Source organism: Eptatretus burgeri, chromosome 3, assembly GCF_056783735.1.
Source record: "Eptatretus burgeri isolate ZD-2024b chromosome 3, Ebu_testis_v1, whole genome shotgun sequence".
Lineage (NCBI taxonomy): Eukaryota > Metazoa > Chordata > Myxini > Myxiniformes > Myxinidae > Eptatretus > Eptatretus burgeri.
The window spans coordinates 18,180,219-18,206,496 of record NC_140963.1 but is presented as its reverse complement, the minus strand read 5'-3'; the positions used below and the strand labels follow the sequence as shown (position 1 = coordinate 18,206,496).

Sequence of the window (26,278 nt, the reverse complement as noted above, 5' to 3'; positions counted from 1 at the left end):
TATACTATTGAGAAGGGACTTTTTCTCATGCAGTCTTAGTTTCTGTTGGGGGGGGGGGCAGGGGGGGTTTTTAGGTCACTTTGAATCTGTAGAATTTCTTTCTCCAGTTCCGCTTTTATTCTGCGTTCTACTTGTGTATTTAAAGAGCAGAAATGTTGACAGAAATTTCGAATTTGGACCTTTATGTTGTCCCACCATAACTGCTGGTCTTTAAATTGGGGCTTAGCACCTACTAAATTGGACCATACACTTTGAAAGGCACTATTAAGAGTCAAATATGGAGATGTTAAGTTTCCAAAAAGAGTGGCGATTTGGAGACAACCCTATTCGGTAGCACATGGTGATAAGGTGATGGTCTGAGAAACCAGATGGAGGAATTTTTGTGGTTGGTGAGAGGTTAATAAGGGGTGAGTTTATGTAAAACCTATCCAGCTGGGCAAGGGCCACCTGATTGTTGGCAACTTTACTCCAAGTAAACTGATGGGTGCTTGGATTTTGTATCCGCCATATGTCTTGAAGACTAAAATCTCTTATTATGTCAAACAGCAGTCTGGCTGATCCAGGGTGAGGTTCTGCACCATTCCGATCACGTGCGGGCTGAAGGGTGCAATTGAAATCACCTCCCATTACGATACACTTTTGCAAATCTAATTGCCTCATGTAGAGTCGTAACCTTTTGAAGAAGCTTCGGCGGTCTGTGCCCTTTGAAGGAGCATAGACATTTATTAAAGTAAATTCGATGTTGTTGTCAACAAAATCAAGGGAAGTAAGGTAATCTGGGATTATTTCCTGAAATGAAAGTTGTGGAGGGCAGAAGTGCAGACTAAGCAGAAAGGCAACTCCTGCTGTGCGACAGTTGGAATCACTAAAATAGCCGGTTTTTTCATCATTCTATTCCAAACACTGTGCGATGTTGGAGTAGAGTGGGTTTCTTGTAAAAAGGCTACATCTAATTTCCGATGTTTAATGAGGTTGACAAATTGGAGCATCCTAGACTGGCTTGCTCCACCATTTATATTTTAGCTGCCAAAGATCACCATAGTGATGAAAAGGTGGCAAGCAAGGAAGTGCACACAGGTCATCATTTCATTTCCATTTTAGCTTTAACAATGTGCTTTTTAAGCCGACTGCACTGTGGTTCGGTGAAACGGTAATCATTAGGTCGACGAATGATACTTTTTGCTGTTTCAATAAAACCATGTTAGTCAGAAAAATATTCCTTTATATCTACATGTCTTTTCCTAAAAGTATGATTTAGGAATTTAAGGATTTGCGATGGTGAGACATTAGGAGTACTGTTTGTAGGGAATTCTTCGACGTCATCTGGTTCTCCTTCTGACATGTCAGAAGCACTATCTGGGAAATTTTCAATTTCCAATTCACAAACCGTGTTTATATTCTGTAGTATGCAGGTATCAGGTTGTTCTGTTTTCGACGTGGAGGGGAGGGGTGAGGGAGGCTCTGATTCCACCTTGAGTAATGTAGAAGGGGGGAGGGAGAGATGGAGTGAGGGGAGGGAAGGGTGGTAGTATCAGCATCTGCTTCAGGTTTTTCAGAGCTGTCACAACACTCAGGTATGACTTCAGGGATATTCGATGGAGTAATTTCCACCATTGAGGAGTCGTTGGTGGTTACCTCGTGGCACGATTGGGGGGTTCTGGAGACAGTTTTTATTTCTTTTTCAGGAAGATCCTTTCATGGTTCAATTTCTTTATCAGAGTAGGGATCTTGACTGTGGTTTTCATAATTTTCTCTGTGAGTAAATCCCATTCACCTTGATCTACCAACAGCGGGTCCATTTCATCATTTGAGAGTGACTCACACCGATTTGTCATTGTGTCACATAAGCTCGGAGTTGTTTCGCTCACAGACAAAACCAATTTTTTTCCTTTTTGTGGGTTAAGTTCGTTCTTATCAGTTTTTCTTTTCCTTAACAAGGGAATAGTTGTAAATCCATCCCAAACACTTGAGGTACTGTCCTCTGTGTCCTTACGGTCTGATATTCCGTTCTCTGAGACTGTAATAGGGTGGTCGGTGCTAACAGGCGGGGCCGTATTAGACGGAGCAATAGTATCCTCGGCTGTTGGGGATGCAGTTTTCAGGCAAAAACGTTTTAAATGGCCGAAACCATTGCAGTTAAAACATTTCAGTGTTTCCGTCGACGCGTACACCTGGTACTAGTGTCCATCTATGCAAAATTTAAAGACCACATTAAGCACTTTATCGACGCAAGACGAGGGAAGCACAATGTACGCCTGTCGCCTGAAAGACATCACGTGTCGAGCCTGCTCGTTCCGGCATCGCAAAGGTAACATTGTAATCTGAGACTATGGTCCCAAATCAAGATAATTCTTTAACCAGTGCTTCATTCCTGATGAAAGGTGGGACATTACTGAGTACAATTTTGGTACTAGTTGTGGCGAGAGGGGAGGCTAAGATGAAATAACCATTTTCAGTTGTTATTCCAGTCGAGACGATGTAATGCACCAATTGATCATCCGATATAAAAACAACTACTCGTTTATTCATGCGAGAGGCTGCGCGGACTTTTTCAAACCCAACCATATTACCAATGGCAGTAACAACGCCATTTTTCCTCGTCAAGGCTTCATAGGCGGTGTAGCGGGAACGTGTCGACATTCTTTGATTTCAAAGAACGGAAGGGGAGGGGGTGAGGGAGGGAATGAGGGGAAAGGTCATATGACCGCTCAGACACGAGTTTCGCCGAAACAAAAAACACACCCATAATAGAGGTAAACAGGAACGCACTCGATAATGAAGTAGGCTACCGGCTCGAAGCTTACCTATACCACAAGCTGTGGCCTCTGCCTCTCTGACTCTCTGCCTGCCTCTCTCTTGTCCCAAAGAAGAAAACGGGAACTTTTGGGTCCAATTGGATCAAAGGTAAGGGTCAAGGTCACAAAAAGATCAAAATCGTTTTTCGCTCATAACTTCGTCAAAAATGATCCGATTTTGTTCAAACTAAGCTTATAGTGAACCTTATTCTATTTGTCACTTATAATCCTACCCATTCCTATAGTGAAAAATGCATATTTGTGAACATCGGTAGGGTCCGAAGTTTTGGGGGTCATGGTCATCGGTCAAAATTACAAATTTTCCATTATAGATCAAAAAAGGTTGGGAATATGCGTGTTTACTATGGAAGACATATATCAAGTCCTTTATTGGCTTTCATTTGACACCATGACTTTTGACCTTACATGGTCTTGAAAGGTCAAAATCATTTTACGGTCATAACTTCGTCAAAAATGGTTTAATCGACTTCAAACTAAGACTAAAATATTCCTTATAATCAACATTCAGGTTAAGGATACATCAAATTTAAATTTGATCGCCAAAATAACTTTATGCCTTAAATGGGAAGGATTTGTTGTGCCTGGCACCACTTGTTTTATTTTTTTGAAGTGATTCTTCACCATTGAGAGATGGTGCAAAAAATAATATAAATCACGATATCTCAAAAAGTTGTGGACGGATTCGGATGAGACTTGGTGGACAGGTTGGGTGTGTGACAAGGACGAATTAATTTGATTTTGTGAAGATTCGGATCCAGATCTGGATACAAGTTATTTAATTTTTTAAGAGTTTCTTCATCATTGAGAGATTGGGCCAAAAACGATATATTGCACAATATTTAACCTCCGCCATCGAAGATGGACGGAGGTTACTATTTTCACCCCTGTCTGTGAACAGTATTACGGAAAAACTCCTGGACGGATTTCGACAAAACTTGGTGGGGGGATTAGGTTTGGTCCAAGGATCATGCCATTAGATTTTGGACTTGGTCCAAAGTCCAATATGGCCGCTATGGTGGCCACTTTGAAAAAAAAATTTGAATTTTTGTTTTTGCATTTCTACCAGGTTTGGGGGGTCCTGAAGAGTTGTTGAGTGCCTTCAAGACCACCGTCCTTGATGTTGCCGGTAGATGTCTTGGAGTTTACCGCAGGGCAAAGAAGAATTTTCTCTCTCAAGGACACTGGATACCATTGACCAGAGTCGCAGGGCCAGGCTGAATGGCAGAGCTGAGCTGTTCAGGGAGCTGAGGCGTAAAACTCTACGTGCCCTGAGGGTGGACAAGGAGGCCTATGTGCGAGGAATCTGTGAGGGGGTAGAGCATCACCTGTGGACAGGTGATTCTTGTCCCGCTTACAGGGGAATTCGCGCATTACGTTCATCCAAGCCCATCCCTCGGAGCACTACAGTTCGAGCAGAGAGTGGTAGGCTCTTGACAGAGGAGTCTGAAGTGAAGGCCCGCTGGGCCAGTTACTTTGAACGGTTGTACCAGGCTGATCCCCCAGCTGTCGAGTTGGACGTCAAGGGTGTTAAAATCCCCGTTTGCTGACCCTCGAATCAACTGTGGTCCACCTTTGCTTGTGGAAACACGGGCTGCGGTGAACCAGTTGAAACGGGGCAAAGCTCCACGGATCTGTGGCATCCATGCTGAACTTCTCAAGGCTGGTGGAATATGCTGCACTAGTGTCGTTGCATGCAGTTTTGTGCTCTGCCTGGAACACAGGCATCATCCCAACTGACTGGAAGAGGGGCCTTGTTGTCCCTCTCTGGAAAGGGAAGGGTGATCGCCAAGACTGCAACAACTACCGAGGGGTGACGCTGCTCTCAGTGCCGGGCAAGGTCTTTGCTCGGATAATTATTGATAGGGTTCACCACCATCTGCTTGAGCACCAGCGTCCAGAGCAGTCAGGCTTTACACCAAAGAGGTCAACAATTGACCGTATCCTTGCCCTTCGTGTCCTCACCGAACGCAGACGAGAGTTTCGGCACGGGCTGCTTGCAGCCTATGTTGATCTCTGTAAAGCGTTCGATTCAGTGAATCGGGATGTCCTCTGGAGGATTCTTGGTCTTCGTGGGGTGCCACCAAAACTGATCGATCTGATGTCTGAACTCTACTCTGGTACTGAGAGTGCTGTGAAGTGTGGCGGTACCATCTCTGACTTATTTCCAGTTGTTACTGGAGTTCGTCAGGGGTGTGTACTGGCCCTCACACTTTTCAGCACTTGTATGGACTGGATTTTAGGGAGTATGTCGGAGAGATCAAGCTGCGGTGCATCGTTTGGGAATGTCAAGATCTCGAACCTTGATTTTGCAGATGATGCAGTCATCTTTGCGGAGACTCTAGACATCCTTTTGGGGGCCCTCGAGGTGCTGAAAGAGGAGTCGGAGCCGCTGGGATTACGGGTTTCTTGGGTGACAACTAAGATCCAGGCTTTCGGTGACATCTTGGATGCTGCTGTCCTGTCTGTGTCTGTTTGTGGTGAGGATGTTGAGGTCGTGGAGAGATTCACTTACCTTGGCAGTGATATTCGTGTCTCTGCTGGCTGTGAGTGAGAGGTCAATAGACGTCTGGGTCGGGCCTGGGGAGTCATGGATTCACTGGATCATGGGGTGTGGCGCTGCCGGTACCTGTGCGGGAGGACGAAAGTCCGAGTCTTCAGGTCCTTGGTACTTCCAGTCTTGCTCTATGGATGCGAGACTTGGACTCTGACCAAGGATCTGAGACGGAGACTTAATTCCTTTGGTACCAGGTCTCTTCGAAGAATCCTTGGCTATCGCTGGTCGGATTTTGTGTCCAACGAGCGGTTGCTGAGAGAGACTCGGATGAGATTTGTTACCTGCATAGTCCGAGAGTGTCAGTTGCGGCTGTATGGACATGTGGCTCGTTTTCTTGGTGCTGATCCTGCTCACCAGATTCTCTCAGCGAGGGAGTCTCATGAGTGGAGGAGGCCAGTGGGCCAACCACGTGCCTCATGGTTGCAACAGGTTGACCATCATCTCAAGGAGATGGGGATGGGCCTGGCATCTGCCTGGGGGATGGCCAGACGGAGGCCCCTGGAGTACCGGCGGAAATTGGACGCAGCGACGCGCTGTTCTGGCACATGCTCCCATACCTGACATTTCTACACGTTTTAAGTGATTTCCAACCCCCCCCCCAAAAAATTTGTTAGAGAAAAAAAACAACAAAATTTTGCATCTTTTTTCAAAAAAATTACATTTTCTTTGAAATTTTTTATTTTGCATTTCTACATTTTTTATGTGATTTCCAACCCCCCCCCCAAAAAAAAATATTTGTTGGAGGAAAAAAAACAAATTTTGCAACTTTTTTTCAAAAAAAAAAAATGATTTTTTTTGGGGGCATTTCTACATACGTGTCGATCTAGTTTAGTTTATTCAATCGTGGTTCAGTAGAGTCTGATCCGTTTTGACCTACAATGAATTGGATACCAGGTTCACTTAAGTGGCCCAGCAGTATTGGCGGCGGAGGTTTTGCACTCTACCGAGTGCTCCCCCTCTAGTTCAACAATGTGTTGGGCCCGATATGTTCTCGTGGATCAGGTGGAGGTGTGCGCTCCACTGAGTGCCCTTCTTGTTTAACTTTGGGTTCGGCAGGAAGTGTGGGGGATTTGTGATGGTGCGTCATCGCCTTTGCTCTCGTCTACACAACATAGGTTTTTCCCATTGCATCATGTGGTGCTGTTTATCTGGTGAGTCAGGTTGGAGTAATTTTGATTGACAAAAAAAAAAAACAACAACCCAGGATAGCCATTGCAAGCCACCTCCAGACCTCCAGACCCTCTTGTTGGTTCTAACCCTTTTGCTCTGTTATCAGTCAACAAATCTAAGAAGGTATATAAATAAAGAAATAAATAAATTGTTCCGAAAATCATTTACAATCCTGTACTTTTGAGAAATGTCCAGTAATTAATTTTTTTTTTCCTAATTGTCAAAATTCGGAAGTCACAGTCACATCGCCTGTCGCATTATGGCTTTTGATTCCGATCAAGATTTGATGTCCTTCATGCCAAGATGTTATCGCACACGTGCCTCGTGTGAAAGACATGCAGGCGGTCATTGGCGAGTCGAGGCTCCGGATGGACGCACGCAATGTCAGCAGTTGAGGTTCCAGTCGGGATGACACTCGGTTCAGGATTAATAACGCCTGAAATACCCCACCCCACGTATATCCAAGCCCCCCACGTTCATCCAAGCCCCACCCCACGTATATCCAAGCCCCCCCACGTTCATCCAAGCCCCCCACGTTCATCCAAGCCCCCCACGTTCATCCAAGCCCCCCACGTTCATCCAAGCCCCCCACGTTCATCCAAGCCCCCCACGTTCATCCAAGCCCCCACGTTCATCCAAGCCCCCACGTTCATCCAAGCCCCCCACGTTCATCCAAGCCCCCACGTTCATCCAAGCCCCCCACGTTCATCCAAGCCCCCCACGTTCATCCAAGCCCCCCCCACGTTCATCCAAGCCCCCCCCATTCACAGGCACTGTTTGCTCCCTAAGAAGCCAAAGTTTGGGGTCAATCTTTCTCGACTTCAATTAACAATACATATGAACCGTTAGATGTTGTCATCTTCGCACGACCTCCGAGTCTCCTTCTTACCTGAACGGATCTCAGCTCCACCACCAAGTAGCGGCGGAGCGTGGCCTGGCGGGATTATTGATATTCCAGAGCGAGCGGCATCATCATCATCATCAAGGGCACCGCACGACCGGACGGCACGAAATCAATGGAGATTCGTGGGGTTGTCCCGAACGAAGGAAGCACAAAGAGGGGAGGAGGAAACGTGTGGGAGAGGAACGGGTGCGTGATCTCGGGCAGCGCCACAGCTCGAGACCTTTAACCTTGAAACGTGTGGGCGGAGCCACGGAGAATGTGAACCCGGAAGTGGGCGGAGCCACGGAGAATGTGAACCCGGAAGTGGGCGTAACCTCCACGTGTTGACCACGTGTCGCAGCCGTGAATTTAAAGATGTTCTGTGCGGTTTTCGCGTCGTTGTGATTTACCGTCCGTGTGAGAGCGACGATTGAAAAAAATAAAAAAACAAACCAGATGCGACATCGTATGAGTTGATTTACTCGGGTCGTTGGAATTACGAAACTTCAAATTAACATAACCATCACCGAGCTGGCCGTGGCGCCACGTGGTGTTCGGGATGTGTGATGGTGATTCAGCGTTTCCTCCTCCTCTTCCTCTTATCGGAACCGCTCGAACGGAGCGTCGTGGGTCCGTGAATCATGACGATGTTTATCTGATTTAACTGTTTTCAATGAGTCCAATGATGACGTCACCGGACACGATGAGGTCACCGGACACGAAGAGGTCACCGGACACGATGACGTCACCGGACACGATGACGTCACCGGACACGATGAGGTCACCGGACATGACGTCACCGGACATGATGACGTCACCGGACATGAAGGCGTCACCGGACATGATGACGTCACCGGATATGATGACGTCACCGGACATGACGTCACCGGACATGAAGAGGTCACCGGACACGATGAGGTCACCGGACACGAAGAGGTCACCGGACACGATGAGGTCACCGGACACGATGACGTCACCGGACATGAAGAGGTCACCGGACATGATGACGTCACCGGATATGATGACGTCACCGGACATGAAGAGGTCACCGGACATGATGACGTCACCGGACATGATGAGGTTACCGGAACATGAAGAGGTCACCGGACATGATGGTGGTTGCTGGTTCCGGTCACAGAGGGTCCGTGGGAAGAACAAGAGGGATTGTCTGAGTGCCGTGTGTTCGGTCAATGTCCTGTTGAGTGTTGGAAAGAGCACTCAGATCGTCGACTTCTTGCATCACCATGTTGTAATATAAATACTTGGAATTGTTCATGTCCACTTGGGACGCCTCGAGCGGGAGTGAATTGCCTCCACCTCTGGAATATTCCTCGTTTTATTCGCCGGTTCACACCGCTCTGCCCCATGGAGACCACTGTGGAAGAAAACAAGCTCAAATGAGCTAAGATCCTCATCCTCTTAATGATGACGTCATAAAAACGAATATGACGTCATTGTGATGTATCAGGTTTGCGATAAATTATCTGCGCTAATGCCCGGCTTGATTCCCGCAAACAAAATTCAAACAGCTCGCCGAGTTTCGGAGATAATGGTATTGGCGATTTCCATTAGCGGCGATATTATGACGTCAACTTTTTTTCAAGGAAGAATTTCCAAAATCGGAGATGGTTACTGCCTGCGCGTGGCCTTTCTGCATATACATGGAAAGTTTCACGAAGATCCGATGAAAACTCTGGGTTGTGAAACAAAAAATGTCAACAAATAAGAATGACGTCATAAAAATTGATATGACGTCATAGTGATGTATCATATGTGCGGTAATTCATCTCTGCTAATGCCCCGTTCAATTCCCGCAAACAGGATTCAAAAAGCTTGTCAAGTTTCAGAGATAACTTTTTAGGCAATTTCCATTAGCGGAGATATTTTGAAGTCATAACTTTTTTTCTAGGAGGAATTTTCAAAATCGGAGATGGTTACTGTCTGCGCAGGGAATTTTTACATATATATGCCAAGTTTCAGGAAGTTTCAATGAAAACTGTAGGCTGTGAAACAAAAAAGTCCACAAGAAGAAGCAGAATCACAACAACGTGAGTAAGAATTAGAGATCCTCCACGAGGATCTAAAAAAATTTATATTCGTGTATTCTCAGTTTATATTCACTTGCTGCTTTTAATTGAATGCAACCAAAATTAGAACTATATCTTCCGAAATAATATGTGGTTTTACCTAACTGAAATACATATAACTAACACTGGTAATCTCCAATGTTTCAATGAAATTGCCCAGCTGTTAAAGAGAAGAATGCATTGCTGGTGTCTCATTGTCTTGACCAGGGTTCTCCAACCTGCGGCCCGCGGGCCACATGCGGCCCCTTAGACGGATTTATGCGGCCCGTGGTGCCATATTAAGTTTACATTACAATGCGGCCCGCGATACTGCCAATTTGTCAGGGTCAATGATCAAAGCGTTCTGTAATTTTTATTATGATTTTGATTCATATTAGACACATGTGTTTTTAACACGATTATTCATTTATCATATTCGTTGGCAAGAAAAATATATTCAGCACTAATTTTTGTTTAAATTTCCGCATTTTGATTATATATTTTTTTTCGGAATTCAGCGTCCTTTTTTGGGTGCGGCCCTCCGCCCCTCACCACTTTGGTTTTGTGGCCCTCCGCCCAAAAAGTTTGGAGACCCCTGGTCTAGACTCTAGCAGACAAGAATCCACCCTGTCTCTGTGTTTTGTTCTAACCCTGTTATCACCCTCTCCTCAAGGCTGAACTGGTGTTCACATTACTTCAGACGAGTTAGCCCTCCCTTTATTTACCCTTGCCAGATGTCTAGCCCTCCCCTGTCTTTTTCTGTCCAAAATAGTACAACGAGGATTGCTGTGTGCATTTTGAGCAGAAATAGCATAGTGTTTGATATTGCTTGTCTTGTACGTCCTTCTTTCCCATGCACATGTTTGTTAAAACTTGTTGTTTGTTTGCTGTTAATAAATGGTCTCGGGCTCGGAAAGAGAAGAACTTAATTTCTTCCACACCACGGTACCTCGTCACACTCACACACACTCACACACTCTCTCTCTCCCCCTCTCTGTCCCCTCTTCTCTGTCTCTGTCTCTGTCTCTGTCTCACTAGCACTCCCTGGTGCTGTCCATCTGACAACCTCCTCCCCCCTGCCTCATCACGCAGACACCCTAAAGCAGTCCAACGACATTGCTCCACCAACAGAGGGTGTCGGAGGCCTCCAAAATGCATCCCATCATATCCTTTGACTGCCAATAATTTTGTCCTCGTGAGTCGTTAGGAGGCACGTCATCGTCACGTATCTGTAGGATCTAGGGGTGAAAATCAAGACGACACCCAAATCAGAGCAGCACGTGGATTCCCAGTACGTAAGCAATGCGCATGCGCACTCGAGTCATCGCACACACAATAAGGGCTCGTGGAGGGCTGTCCTTGCAACTGCTGTGGGTTCCTCAATAAGGGGTACAGGGTCGGGAAGGAGTTGAGGTACATTGATGGGTGAAAAGCTTTCATGAGGAAACGCCTCGGGTTCAAACACAGGTGGTGTTAATACAGGAGTGGGTGACCTAGGACCTTGACTTGAGTTGGTCAACATGACGTCTCCTAAGTTGGTGAACATGTTTACGCATGCATCTACCATCACACAACTTCACAAGAAATATCATTTCACCAATGTTATCGATAATGATGCCGGATAACCACTTGGTTCCACATTCAGAGTTCAACACGTGTACAGGTTCATTGATCTGGAATTTGTGGTTATACAGGTGGTGATTACGTTTCTGTTGATACTTGTTATTCTCGATCTGGACCATCACGCCCGGGTGCACTAATGATAACCGTGTTGTTTATTCACGACCCATCAGAAGTTTGGCAGGTGAGCGACCGGTGGTTCCATGTGGTCTGGTGCGGTAGTTGAGCAACACACAAGCGAGACGAGATTGATTGGAGCCTTCCTTGACGTGGTTTCGACCATTCTTGATGATCTGAACAGCACGTTCGGCTTGACCATTACTGGCACGTTTGTAGAGGGCAGATGTGTAGTGCTTAATTCCATTAATTTTACAAAAGTTCTGAAACTCTGAACTCGTAAATGACGATTCATTATCTGATACAATGGAGTTTTGAATACCATGTTGTGCGAACATGGTACACAAAGCTTCAATTGTGACAGCAGAGGATGAGGATGGCACCACGAGAACTTCAATCCGTTTGGAGTGGGCATCAACTACGATAAGGAAAAGCTTCCCTTGAAATGAACCAGCATGGTCGACGTGTAGTCTGGACCATGGCTTTGATGGCCAGGACCACATGGCCAATGGAGACTGAGACGGTGTCCTGGGCTTGACAAGTGTAGTTACGGCATGCACTGGACTCCATGTCACTGTCCAAACCAGGCCACCAAACATGGGCTCGGGCAATAGTCTTCATGGTGACGATGCCTGGATGAGCATTGTGGAGTTCACTGATAATTTTCCCACGGAGTTTAGGCGGAATTATCACTTGGCTACCCCAAAGCAGGCAGTCTGCATCAATAGAGAGCCCATCCTTCCGTATGAGGTACGGTTTCGCCCCTTTCGGTAGTGATGCCCAATCACCTGACATAACACAGTGTTTAATTTGTGACAAATCTGGATTGCTATTGGTGGTACAAGCAATCTGCTCAGCGGTTACGGGCGCCTCATCGTGAATGATGTTTGCCATGAGACTAATGATATCACCAGATTGTGGAGATGTGCCCCAGACACACAGTAACGCCTCTCGTTCTACTTGAGCATAGCGATGTTCAGTGTCCGATAGAGTTTGTGATTCATCCGCAACAGGATGGAGATTTCCGGTTCCATTTTTTTGCAACAATGCACACCCATTGCCATATGAAGAGCTATCACAACCGAGAACAAGTTCCTTGGATTTGGTCATAATGAACAAGTAATGGTGAGGAGAACAGCATGGCTTTATCGGCCTTGAACACTCTTGCTTGGATAACTTCCCATTTCCAGACAATGCCTTTCCTGAGAAGATGCAGAGGCTCGACGGTTGTGCTCAGTTGAGGCAGGAAATTACCAAAGTAGGTCAACCTACCCAGGAATGCATGAAGTACTGAAATGTTTTGTGGCATTGGTGAATTCGCAATGGCTTCAACTTTGCTCGGAGAGTGCAAAATGCCTTGACAGGAGATTTGATGATCCAGGTACAGTATTCTACTTCACGTGTCAGAAAGGTACACTTCTCACTTATGCACTTATTCTCACTGCACTTATGCCATAGACATAACCCATCTTGCGACAGCCGATTGAGGAATTTATGGTTCTCGAGGTGTTCATCTTGTGACTTGACAGTCACTCGTATGTCGTCCTGGAATACGACTGTCCTTGGGACAGTTTTCAATCACGTCTCCATCTTGTGATGGAAGATTGGTGCAGCAGAGCGTATGTCAAATGGGCATCTGTTGTACATGTAGAGTCCTCTATGAGTGTTGATACATGTATATTGCTTGGAATCATCATCTACTTCCATTTGAGCATCAACATTGGTCAAGTCAAGATTACTGAATGTCTGGCCACCCATGAGAGTGGTGAACAGATCCTCTGCTTTGAGTAAAAGGTAGCCATCCAGCTTTGAATTGCAGTTGATCATCGTTTTGTAGTCCTCACAAATGCGCACTGTTCCATCTGCTTTGAGTATTGGAACGATAGGTGCTGCCCAGTCGGACTACTCATCTGGTGAGATGATGCCCCAACTCTGCAGTTGGTCAAGCTCACATTCCATCATTGATCGCATTATGTAGGGCACAAGTCTAGCCTATGGAACAATGGCTGAGCATCTGCAGAAACATGAATCTTCACTTGGGCCTTGCAAAGGTGCCAACACTATCGCTGAACAGGCCAGGGTACTTGTTGAGCATGGTATCGTATCCAGCATCAGAGTTGGAGACTTTGTTCACGTCACTCCAATTAAGTCTGATTATTCATAACCCATCTCGGCTTAAGAGGGTTGGTCCTTCTCCACGCACTATCAGTCATGGTAGGACATAAGTCCTGTTTCCATAACCTACAGTTACATTATATGAGCCAACTACAGGAACCACCTCCTTGGTGTATGTTCTCAAGTCAGTAGATACAGGCCGGAGTGCAGGAGTCTTTCTCGGAGGGTAGATGGAGGTGAACTTGATCTCACTCATCATTGATCTGGAAGTGCTGGTATCAACATTCATCCTCACCAGGATATTATCGATTGTTACATCAACTATAATTGGAGCATCGGAGCTCTTTATTCTAATAGAGAAAATCTCATGAAGTTCCTCACTCGACTCTTGCCTGCAGGCTGTGCTCTGTGACCTATCGTCCGCTGCCTCAGGGTTCACCCCAATGTGATAAGCAGGAGACAAGTTCTTCGACTTGGATCGAGAACAACGACACTTCAAGTGTCCCCACTTACCACAGTTGTCACAGGTATAATTCCTGTACAGACATTGGAAAACTTGATGATTACCACCACAACGCCAACAAGTTACCCCAACCTTTCGAGTAGATTCAGAAATGTCAGCAGGTGGAGTTGAATTTGGTGGCTTGCGAACACTTTTTCTTGTAGCCAAAGGTTACCTTGTTAACCGATGGGTCCTGCTGAATAACTTTTGACTTCTTAGAGATCACACGCAAGTCTCGGCAGTTTGTATACACGTAGTGACTATTTCCATGACTTTAGCCAAATTGAGATCGGGTTCAGGAAGGAGTTTCCGCAGAATCGAGTCGTCATTGATGCCTATTATGTAAATAAATCACGTGACATCTCTTCGAGTTTATCTGTAAACTCACAATGTTCGGCGAGACGGCATAAATCAGCCACGAACTCGGATACTGACTGACCATCTTGATGATGGTGGGTAGAAAATTTATATCTCAAGACGATCTTATCCAATTTAGGGTGATAATGTCTTTTCACGAGATTGACGAGCTCTTCATACGACTTGTCAGAAGGTTTGCTGGGGCAAGAAGATCTTTGATGAGGCTGTACATCGGAGCGCCGTGGTCCGTAATACGGCTCGCTGCCTTTCAGCATCCTCATCGGCGTCCATTTTGTTTTCCACGAAGTACTGTTTCAGACGATCGGTATTGTCTTCCCAATCATCCCCCACTGCGTATTCTTGCAATATGCCGATGCACGAAGACATCCTCATTGCCACTGTAATGTACTCGATAGACAGGGATGAAGGCTCTGAAGTGGGAACAACAGGTTTAATTCGGACACGGGCACAACACAGCATCGGAACATGGACGGGTCACATGACTACTTAACCGCTCCCTGGTGCACCCATGTATGCATGCATTATCATAAACTACTGATACATCGCAGTTTTACGTTGTATTCAGAGGGGGATCATTTACAAATCGAAAGAGGTGGTGTTAACATTGTACAGGAATTTAGTGAGGGCCACATCGAGAATGTTGTGTGCAGTTTTGGTCACCACAACTCATCAAGGACATAGATGCCATAGAGAGGGTTCAGCGCAGGGATACAAGATTGATTCTGGGCCTAGCTATGAGGAGCGGCTGAAGGAGACAGGCTTTATACACGAGAAAGGAGGCGGTTCGAGGAGATATGATAGAGATGTTTAAGAAAATGAAAGGTACAGATAAATAAGTGCAGATAAATTATTCAACGGAGTAGACAGTGATAGGATCAGGGTCCATAGCCTGAGAGTAAAGAAGAGGAGAGTTAAGACCGTAGTAAAGAATGGTTCTTATACTCAGAATGTATAGTTACTTCTGCCACCGAAGGTGAGGGAGGTTATGTTTTCACCCGTCTCTGTTTGTTTGTAGGATATCTCAAAAAGTTGTGAACGGATCTGGATGAAACTTGTTGGACAGGTTGGGTGTATGACAAGGATAAACTGATTAAATTTTGGTGAACATCCGGATCCGGATCCGCTGACTAGAATATAAGTGATTCTTCACCATTGAGAGATAAGGCTGATATGATATACAATATAGCATGATATCTCCAAAAGTTGCAGATGGATTCGGCCGAAACATGGTGAACAGGTGGGGTGTGTAACAAGGAAGAATTGATTCGATTTTGGTGAAGATTCCGATCCAGATCCGGATACGAGAGTTATTTAATTTTAAAAGTAATTCTCCACCATTGAGAGATCGGGCCAAAAACGATATATAGCATGACATTTCAAAAATGTATCGGGCCAGATATGTTCTCGTGGATCAGACATTGTGTGGCGGAGGTATGTGCTCCACCGAGTGCCCTTCAAGTTTGATCATGTGTTGATAAATGAGTGTGGTGTTGATGCGGTGCAGGCATGATGGGCTGAATGGCCTCCACCTGTGTCTAATTTCCTTGTGTTCCTCGACACAGGAGAGGAGGCCATTCCACCCATAATTCCTGCGCCGCATCAACACCAGACCATTTCATCAACACCACACCAATTTAATATAAATGTGTTTTTGTTTTGTAATTTCTTTTTCGAAGTCTTTTCTGTAGTTTTTTAAAAGTGTTTTGCATAGTTTTTTCTGTAATATACTTTTTTGTAGTTGTCGTTTTTCTGTAGGTTTTAATTTCGATTTTTTTCTGGCCTTTTTGTATTTCTTTCTGCAATTTTTTTTTGTATTTTTGTAATTCTTTTTCTGTAGTTTTTTGTTTTTTATTTTTAATACAGTTTTTTTCTGCAGTTTTTGTGGTATTTTTGTAGTTTTTGTCTTTTTCTGTAGTTTTTCCTGCAGTTTTTTGTTTTTTCTTTTTTACATAGTTTTTTTCTGCAGTTTTTGTGGTATTTTTGTAGTTTTTGTCTTTTTTTGTAGTTTTTTCAGGAGTTTTTTTGTAGTTTTTCTGAAATTTTGTCGTTTTTTGTAGTTTTTTCTGCAGTTTTTTTGTATTCTTTTTCTGTGATTTTTTGTAGTTTTCTGTAGTTTTTCTGCAGTTTTTCTGTTGCGTTTTGTCATTTGTCGTACTATTTTTCTGCAGTTTTTTGTTTTTTCTTTTTTATATAGTTTTTTTCTGCAGTTTTTGTGGTATTTTTGTAGTTCTTGTCTTTTTTGTAGTTTTTGTCGTTTTTTGTAGTATTTTTCTGTAGTTTTTTTTTGTAGGTCTGTAGTTTTCTGTAGTTTTTTTGTCCTTTTCTGTAGTTTTGTAGTTCTGTAGTTTTTTGTAGTTCTGTAGTTTTTAGTAGGTTTTCTGGAGGGTTTTTTTCATTTTTTTCTGGACTTTTAAAATAGTTTTTTCTGTAATTTTTTGTCGTTTTTTTTGTCATTTTTTTGTAGTATTTCTGGACTTTTTGTGGTATTTTTGTAGTTTTTCTGTAGTATATTGTAGTTCTGTAGTTTTTCTGTCGTTTTTTGTCGTTTTTGGAGTTCTGTTGTTTTTTCTGTAGTTTTTTTGTACTTTGCAGTTCTGGAATTTTTCTATCGTTTTTGTAGTTTTCTTTTCTTTCCAGAGGAGCAGGCATGGGCGAAGATAGTTCTTGGGTAAAAAAAAAAACACGCAACATCAACCACACAACACCTCTTGATGAGACCCCCACAAACAACACTCTGCACACATTCACATAATCACCCATCCATGCTCAAGCTACCTAAAAGTCCTGCCAACATCCCTACACCCCTCTATCTCCAACAGGTACCGATCTAATTCCAATTTAAACTTATCTACTGTTTCCGCTGCCACTACCTTTCCTGATGGCAGACCTTTCCATACATTAACTACTTTCTGAGTAAAAGAACCCTGCCTTACTACCGTCTTCACTCTCCTCTACTTTACTCTCAGGCTCTGGCCCCTGGTCCTATCACACTGCCTACTGTGCTGAATCATTATTCTGCACTTATTTTATCCATACCTTTCATTTTTTTTATTATCCCATTATAACTGCCTCCTTTGTAATGTATAAAATCCTGTATCCTTCAGCCGCTACTCATAGCTGAGTCTAGGTAGGCCTGGAATCAATCTCGTAGTCCTGCGCTGAACTCTCTCTTTGGCATCTATGTCCTTGCTGAGCTATGGTAACAAAAACTGCACACAATATTAGGGATGTAGCCTTACAAAATTCATATACAGTGTTAAAACCTCCTCTTTGGACATAATTTATCCTCCCTCTGAATACAACCTAAAATATTATTTTGCTTACCTATAGCTGCCTAGCACTGTGCTGCCTGCTTACCTCCCATGTATAATACCACCCCCAGATCATTCTCCTGTGTGACGCATTCCAAAATTACCCCTTGCGTCCTGTAATCTCTATTTTTTATTGTTCTTTCCCATCCCCAACACCTTACACTTGCTCAGATAAAATTACATCTGCCAATCTTTTGCCCAATCTATGCAAGTATCAATACCTTCCTGAATGTGATCACTACCCCTCTGCTATCCACCATACCTCCAAGCTTTGTGTCATTTGCAAATTTGGAAAGCTTACTCTTACTCCACTATCCAAATTGTTGATGTAAATAATGAATGGTCCACGTACTGATCCCTGCAGTACCCAACTGCTTACATCCTCCCAGCAAGACATTCTCCCACTCACAGCCACTCTTTGCCTCGTATCACTAGATCGTAGTTTTAACCCAGGTAATCCATAATCACAGTGGCTCCAATTCCTAATTCCGTGCCTTGAGGGCCCCTACAAGGACATCCAGTGTTTCCGCAAGGATAACTGCATCATCTGCAAAATCGAGGTCAGGGACCTTGATATTCCCAAGCGATGAACCACAGCTTGATCTCTCCAACATCTTTCCCAAAATCAAGTCCATGCAAGTGTTAAAGAGTGTGGGGGCCAAAAACACACACACCTGACGAACTCTACAGTAACAACTGGAAATAAGTTGGAGTTGGAACCACCACAACTCACAACACTCTCTGTACCAGGGTATCGTTCAGAAATCAGATTGATCAGTTTTAGTGGCACCCCACGAAGACTGTGAATCCTCCAGAGGGCATCCCGATTCACTGAATTGAATGCTTTGCGGAGATCAACATCGGCTCCACGCAGCCTCTGCCGAAACTCTCAGCTGCATTCGGCGATGACCCGCAGAGCAAGGATACGGTCAATCGTTGACTTCTTTGGTGTAATGCCTAACTGCTCCAGGTGCTGGTGCTCAAGCAGATGGTGGCGAACCCTATCAAGAATTATCCGAGCAGAGACCTTGCCTGGCACTGAGAGCAGCGTCACCCTTCAGTAGTTGTTGCAGTCTTGGTGATCACCCTTCCCTTGTCAGAGAGGGACAACAAGGCCCCTTTTCCAGTCAGTTGGGATGACTCCTGTGTCCCAAACAGAGCACAAAACTGCATGTAACAATACCAATGCAGCATTTCCACCAGCCTTAAGAGGTTCAGCATGGATGCCACAGATCCCAGGAGCTTTACTCCCTTTCAACTGGTTCACCACAGCCTGTGTTTAAATGAAGGTGGTTCACAGTTGATTGGAGGGTCAGCAATGGGGATAGTTATACCCCTTCCATCAAGCTCAACGTCCGGTGAGTCAGCCTAGTACAGTTGCTCAAAGTAACCGGCCCAGTGAGCTTTCACTTCTGATTTGTCTGTCAAGAGTCCACCACCCTCTGTATCTTACTGTTTTTACAATCTCTAATGTCTACCCATATAGAATCCTCGACATTAATTCCTTCCTTAATGTCACCCCTTTCTCTTAATGCAATGCTGTCCTTTACCCAGATTGCTTATCCTCCTCCTATTCTCTCCTTCCTAATTACACCGATACACCTTGTAGCTTTCTAATCCTGTCCTCCAGTTACTGTCCTCCTTAAACCATGTCTCACTCACTGCAACTATATCATAATCCTCGTTATCCACTTTGGTTTCAAACTCTTCCATCTTATTATTTAAACTTTTGGCATTGGTATAGAATATATTTAACTTTTCCCCGTCCTGAAATTATATATTTCCTGCCTGGCCTTACTCATCCCAATTACATGATAAATTCCTTCCTTTATAGCTTCCCCAACCTCTGCTGACCTAAAAAAAAACATGAATTCCTTTCTCAATTTCCATTGCAAACCTTGCGGCCCCCTATCTATGTAACATCCGGCCATCATTCTGGAAACACTCCCTTTGTCCCAAAATGATTCCCACTGCTTTCTAAATGTAAAACCTTCCTCCCCACACCATTCTTTCAGAGATTCATTGACATCTATTGCTCTGCTCATAATTTCTATATGGTTTCCTAATCTTGGGAGGATCCCAGAAAACATGACCTCATGACCCTTTGCTTTCAGCCGCTTACCCAATATCCTGTATCTATTTTTCAAAATCTTTCTCACCACTACTACACTCTCACCACTTCCTGCTCCCGTTGCACCATCACCACTTACTATACTCTCACCACTTCCTGCTCCCGTTGCACCATCACCACTTACTATACTCTCACCACTTCCTGCTCCCGTTGCACCATCACCACTTACTACACTCTCACCACTTCCTGCTCCCGTTGCACCATCACCACTTACTACACTCTCACCACTTCCTGCTCCCGTTGCACCATCACCACTTACTACACTCTCACCACTTCCTGCTCCCGTTGCACCATCACCACTTACTATACTCTCACCACTTCCTGCTCCCGTTGCACCATCACCACTTACTACACTCTCACCACTTCCTGCTCCCGTTGCACCATCACCACTTACTACACTCTCACCACTTCCTGCTCCCGTTGCACCATCACCACTTACTACACTCTCACCACTTCCTGCTCCCGTTGCACCATCACCACTTACTATACTCTCACCACTTCCTGCTCCCCTTGCACCATCACCACTTACTACACTCTCATCACTTCCTGCTCCCCTTGCACCATCACCACTTACTACACTCTCACCACTTCCTGCTCCCCTTGCACCATCACCACTTACTACACTCTCACCACTTCCTGCTCCCGTTGCACCATCACCACTTACTATACTCTCACCACTTCCTGCTCCCGTTGCACCATCACCACTTACTACACTCACCACTTCCTGCTCCCGTTGCACCATCACCACTTACTACACTCTCATCACTTCCTGCTCCCGTTGCACCATCACCACTTACTACACTCTCACCACTTCCTGCTCCCGTTGCACCATCACCACTTACTACACTCTCACCACTTCCTGCTCCCCTTGCACCATCACCACTTACTACACTCTCACCACTTCCTGCTCCCCTTGCACCATCACCACTTACTACACTCTCACCACTTCCTGCTCCCCTTGCACCATCACCACTTACTACACTCTCACCACTTCCTGCTCCCCTTGCACCATCACCACTTACTACACTCTCACCACTTCCTGCTCCCGTTGCACCATCACCACTTACTACACTCTCATCACTTCCTGCTCCCCTTGCACCATCACCACTTACTACACTCTCACCACTTCCTGCTCCCCTTGCACCATCACCACTTACTACACTCTCACCACTTCCTGCTCCCGTTGCACCATCACCACTTACTATACTCTCACCACTTCCTGCTCCCGTTGCACCATCACCACTTACTACACTCACCACTTCCTGCTCCCGTTGCACCATCACCACTTACTACACTCTCACCACTTCCTGCTCCCGTTGCACCATCACCACTTACTACACTCTCACCACTTCCTGCTCCCCTTGCACCATCACCACTTACTACACTCTCATCACTTCCTGCTCCCCTTGCACCATCACCACTTACTACACTCTCATCACTTCCTGCTCCCGTTGCACCATCACCACTTACTACACTCTCACCACTTCCTGCTCCCGTTGCACCATCACCACTTACTACACTCTCACCACTTCCTGCTCCCGTTGCACCATCACCACTTACTACACTCTCACCACTTCCTGCTCCCGTTGCACCATCACCACTTACTACACTCTCACCACTTCCTGCTCCCGTTGCACCATCACCACTTACTACACTCTCACCACTTCCTGCTCCCGTTGCACCATCACCACTTACTACACTCTCACCACTTCCTGCTCCCGTTGCACCATCACCACTTACTACACTCTCACCACTTCCTGCTCCCGTTGCACCATCACCACTTACTACACTCTCACCACTTCCTGCTCCCGTTGCACCATCACCACTTACTACACTCTCACCACTTCCTGCTCCCGTTGCACCATCACCACTTACTATACTCTCACCACTTCCTGCTCCCCTTGCACCATCACCACTTACTACACTCTCACCACTTCCTGCTCCCGTTGCACCATCACCACTTACTATACTCTCATCACTTCCTGCTCCCGTTGCACCATCACCACTTACTACACTCTCACCACTTCCTGCTCCCCTTGCACCATCACCACTTACTACACTCTCACCACTTCCTGCTCCCCTTGCACCATCACCACTTACTACACTCTCACCACTTCCTGCTCCCCTTGCACCATCACCACTTACTACACTCTCACCACTTCCTGCTCCCCTTGCACCATCACCACTTACTACACTCTCATCACTTCCTGCTCCCCTTGCACCATCACCACTTACTACACTCTCATCACTTCCTGCTCCCGTTGCACCATCACCACTTACTACACTCTCACCACTTCCTGCTCCCGTTGCACCATCGCCAGTTAGTACACTCTCACCACTTCCGGCTCCCTTTGCACCGTCACCACTTACTACACTCTCACCACTTCCTGCTCCCCTTGCACCATCACCACTTACTACACTCTCACCACTTCCTGCTCCCCTTGCACCATCACCACTTACTACACTCTCACCACTTCCTGCTCCCCTTGCACCATCACCACTTACTACACTCTCATCACTTCCTGCTCCCCTTGCACCATCACCACTTACTACACTCTCACCACTTCCTGCTCCCGTTGCACCATCACCACTTACTATACTCTCACCACTTCCTGCTCCCGTTGCACCATCACCACTTACTACACTCACCACTTCCTGCTCCCGTTGCACCATCACCACTTACTACACTCTCATCACTTCCTGCTCCCGTTGCACCATCACCACTTACTACACTCTCACCACTTCCTGCTCCCCTTGCACCATCACCACTTACTACACTCTCACCACTTCCTGCTCCCGTTGCACCATCACCACTTACTACACTCTCACCACTTCCTGCTCCCGTTGCACCATCACCACTTACTACACTCTCATCACTTCCTGCTCCCGTTGCACCATCACCACTTACTACACTCTCATCACTTCCTGCTCCCGTTGCACCATCACCACTTACTACACTCTCACCACTTCCTGCTCCCATTGCACCATCACCACTTACTACACTCACCACTTCCTGCTCCCGTTGCACCATCACCACTTACTATACTCTCACCACTTCCTGCTCCCGTTGCACCATCACCACTTACTATACTCTCACCACTTCCTGCTCCCCTTGCACCATCACCACTTACTACACTCTCACCACTTCCTGCTCCCCTTGCACCATCACCACTTACTACACTCTCATCACTTCCTGCTCCCCTTGCACCATCACCACTTACTACACTCTCACCACTTCCTGCTCCCGTTGCACCATCACCACTTACTACACTCTCATCACTTCCTGCTCCCCTTGCACCATCACCACTTACTATACTCTCACCACTTCCTGCTCCCGTTGCACCATCACCACTTACTACACTCTCATCACTTCCTGCTCCCGTTGCACCATCACCACTTACTACACTCTCACCACTTCCTGCTCCCGTTGCACCATCACCACTTACTATACTCTCACCACTTCCTGCTCCCATTGCACCATCACCACTTACTACAATCTCACCACTTCCTGCTCCCGTTGCACCATCACCACTTACTACACTCTCACCACTTCCTGCTCCCGTTGCACCATCACCACTTACTTCACTCTCACCACTTCCTGCTCCCGTTGCACCATCACCACTTACTTCACTCTCACCACTTCCTGCTCCCGTTGCACCATCACCACTTACTATACTCTCACCACTTCCTGCTCCCGTTGCACCATCACCACTTACTACAATCTCACCACTTCCTGCTCCCGTTGCACCATCACCACTTACTACACTCTCACCACTTCCTGCTCCCGTTGCACCATCACCACTTACTACAATCTCACCACTTCCTGCTCCCGTTGCACCATCACCACTTACTTCACTCTCACCACTTCCTGCTCCCGTTGCACCATCACCATTTACTACAATCTCACCACTTCCTGCTCCCGTTGCACCATCACCACATCCAATATCCTCAGCAACTTCGCTCCACAACCACAACCAATTATTATCTACAAATTTCTCACATTGTGCTACTTGCTGCAAATTATCGACCCGTTCCTTCCACCCAGTTATAACCATCCTCAGGTGGGATATTTCCTCACACTTCCCACAACAGTGAGTTCCCTGTGCTTCCCCTATTCTTGATGTGGTCCACATTGAGCATCCACCACATGTTTTGTACTCCTCTTAGTCATTCCTCTTCCCATATTCCCACCACCTCAGGTAACAAGTCAAACCAAGCAATCTCCAGGTATCATGGAGCCCCATCAGCCTGTGTTAGTAAGCTTCACAGTTCATGAAGTTCGAATCAGAATCAGTTGACAGAAAGCTGTTTTATTAAAAATAAATTTGTTTCTGGTTCCCGCTTTGATTGTTTTTCGATGGATCCAGGTTTGTGGTGACACCTGTGGTAATGCAGTGTAAAAACGAGCCCGTCCCCTGGTTTTACCCCCTCCCCACCACGGATTCCACCCTTTTCTGTGCTTTGACGTCGTGACATTTGCTTCCCTGCGTCATTTTCAGCTTCTCTCATTGGTTGTAATCTGCATTTTGCGGGCTTGAGAAGGTGGAACGGAGTCCTCGCAAAACTAAAAGTATTATATACACCTCCGTAACCATCAGGCAATGGGTGATCGACCGTTTGCGGGGCTTTTCTTCAGTTCCTTCAAAATTTTGTGGAAATATAAATGGCAAATAGCATTTATTTTCGACTTTCAATAATTTATTCGCTGTTCGGGTCACATTAACCGTCAATCATTCAAAACGGTATGATTCTAAAACAACAACAACAACAACGACAACAACAACGGGGTTTTTTCCTCCTGTCGCGAATCTGCAACCAAGAATTCATGGATAACATCTTCGCAATGCGCAGCTTTCCTCCCTGTTGTTGTCAGTGCCGCGTATTTTCCTCGTTGACGATTGTTTGCTATTGTCACAAATGAAACTGAAGGATTTAGAGTCCGAATTGTTCCGCCTCGAACACTTCGAGCGGCCAAAGGTTGCCTTGGAGCAGTACGTCACCGGTCCGCACATCGCAGGTCGGTTCATTTGAATTCAAGGTTCGAACGCTCGATAATTCGAACCTGGGACCTGATCCGTGGGGTACCTGAGCTCAATTGTTCACGATTTCCAAAAGATTGGAATATTGTGGATCGCTGATGCACACTACTAGTGTTTGTCGATTGCATGTGGAGCGATTGTGTGGGATAATATACTGTACATGATACTGTACATGATACTGATACGTACATGACAAGTAGGAGGGACGAAAATCGGGTCGGGAGGAATCGATAGCGCATTTATTTATTTTTATCATCTATCTTTATAATTCCAGCAATGTGTGTGTGTGTGTGTGTGTGTGTGTGTGTGTGTGTGTGTGTGTGTGTGTGTGTGTATATATATGTGTGTGTGTGTGTGTGTGTGTGTGTGTGTGTATATATATGTGTGTGTGTGTGTGTGTGTGTGTGTGTGTGTGTGTGTGTGTGTGTGTATATATGTGTGTGTGTGTGTGTCTCTGTGTCTGTGTGTCTGTGTGTGTCTGTGTGTGTGTGTGTGTCTGTGTGTGTGTGTCTGTGGGTCTGTGTCTGTGTGTCTGTGTGTGTCTGTGGGTGTGTGTGTGTGTCTGTGTGTCTGTGTGTGTGTGTGTGTCTGTGTGTGTCTGTGTGTGTGTGTCTGTGTGTCTGTGTGTCTGTGTGTCTGTGTGTGTGTGTGTGTCTGTGTGTCTGTGTGTCTGTGTGTGTGTCTGTGTGTGTGTGTCTGTGTGTGTGTGTCTGTGTGTGTGTGTGTCTGTGTGTGTGTGGGTGTGTGTGTGTCTGTGTGTGTGTCTCTGTGTGTCTCTGTGTGTCTGTGTGTGTCTGTGTGTGTGTCTGTGTGTGTGTGTCTGTGTGTGTGTCTGTGTGTGTGTCTGTGTGTGTGTCTGTGTGTGTGTCTGTGTGTCTGTGTGTGTGTGTCTGTGTGTCTGTGTGTGTGTGTGTGTGTGTGTGTCTGTGTGTCTGTGTGTGTGTGTGTGTGTCTGTGTGTGTGTGACCACTGTTTCTCGACAACCTCTGGTCCGATCTAATTGAAACTTGCCAGGTATATTGCTGGGGACCTGAGGATGTGCCTTTTCAAGGTTTGATATTAATCGGACAAGTGCTTCCCAAGTTATGGCCATTTATTTACCAAACCAATGACAAGACACGTTGCTGTGTGGGCGTGGACGATGGGGAAGGGAAGCACAGCCACGTTCCCCATTACGGGTTACAACGTACGGGCTTCCGGAGAGTGATGACTTCGTGTATTCTAATAATTTCTCGATTTCATATGCGCATTTATAGATAAACACAATGCCCCAAGTTATGATCGTTTTCATATTAGACGGTGCATAAATTTCGGTAACATCAGAGTGCTGGTATGCTCTGAACCAGGAAGTAAATTTTTCTCTCTCTTCTCTTCTCTTTTTGTTTTTCCTCGCCACGACATTGCGAAAAGGTAAAATACGTTGGCGCTAATTGAATAATTGGGTATTAAAAATAAATTGCGAATCATCGTAACTGCGAATAATATCAAACTTCCGGGTCACGCACGTACGTGCACGTGAGAGCGAAAAAACGGCCTGTGTGGTTTATTTATTTATTATTTATTATTATTACTATTA

At 45.7% G+C, this 26,278-nt stretch overlaps 2 protein-coding genes across 7 annotated transcripts in view; one reads left to right on the top strand and one right to left on the bottom strand.

The window, feature by feature from the left end:
• Window positions 1-26,278, bottom strand: part of LOC147029478 (natural resistance-associated macrophage protein 2-like) — a 166,682-nt gene that overhangs the window by 95,670 nt on the left and 44,734 nt on the right. Inside the window, exon 1 of one of the 2 annotated variants that reach the window (XM_085872534.1) lies at window positions 7,430-7,706. The exons of the other annotated variant lie outside the window; for it this stretch is intronic. The gene's annotated coding sequence lies outside the window, so the exon portion shown is untranslated. Of the gene's footprint in view, window positions 1-7,429; window positions 7,707-26,278 lie in introns of those variants that run through there. 2 annotated transcript variants of the gene reach the window in all.
• METTL5 (methyltransferase 5, N6-adenosine) overlaps window positions 2,765-26,278 on the top strand; it is a 52,378-nt gene continuing 28,864 nt past the window's right edge. For 4 of the 5 annotated variants that reach the window (XM_085872543.1, XM_085872541.1, XM_085872542.1 and 1 more), the window contains exon 1: window positions 24,461-24,680. In XM_085872543.1, the coding sequence (XP_085728669.1) occupies window positions 24,581-24,680 (100 nt within the window). In that variant the 5' untranslated portion in view covers window positions 24,461-24,580. Of the gene's footprint in view, window positions 2,905-24,460; window positions 24,681-26,278 lie in introns of those variants that run through there. The other variant, XM_085872546.1, reaches the window with a different exon arrangement.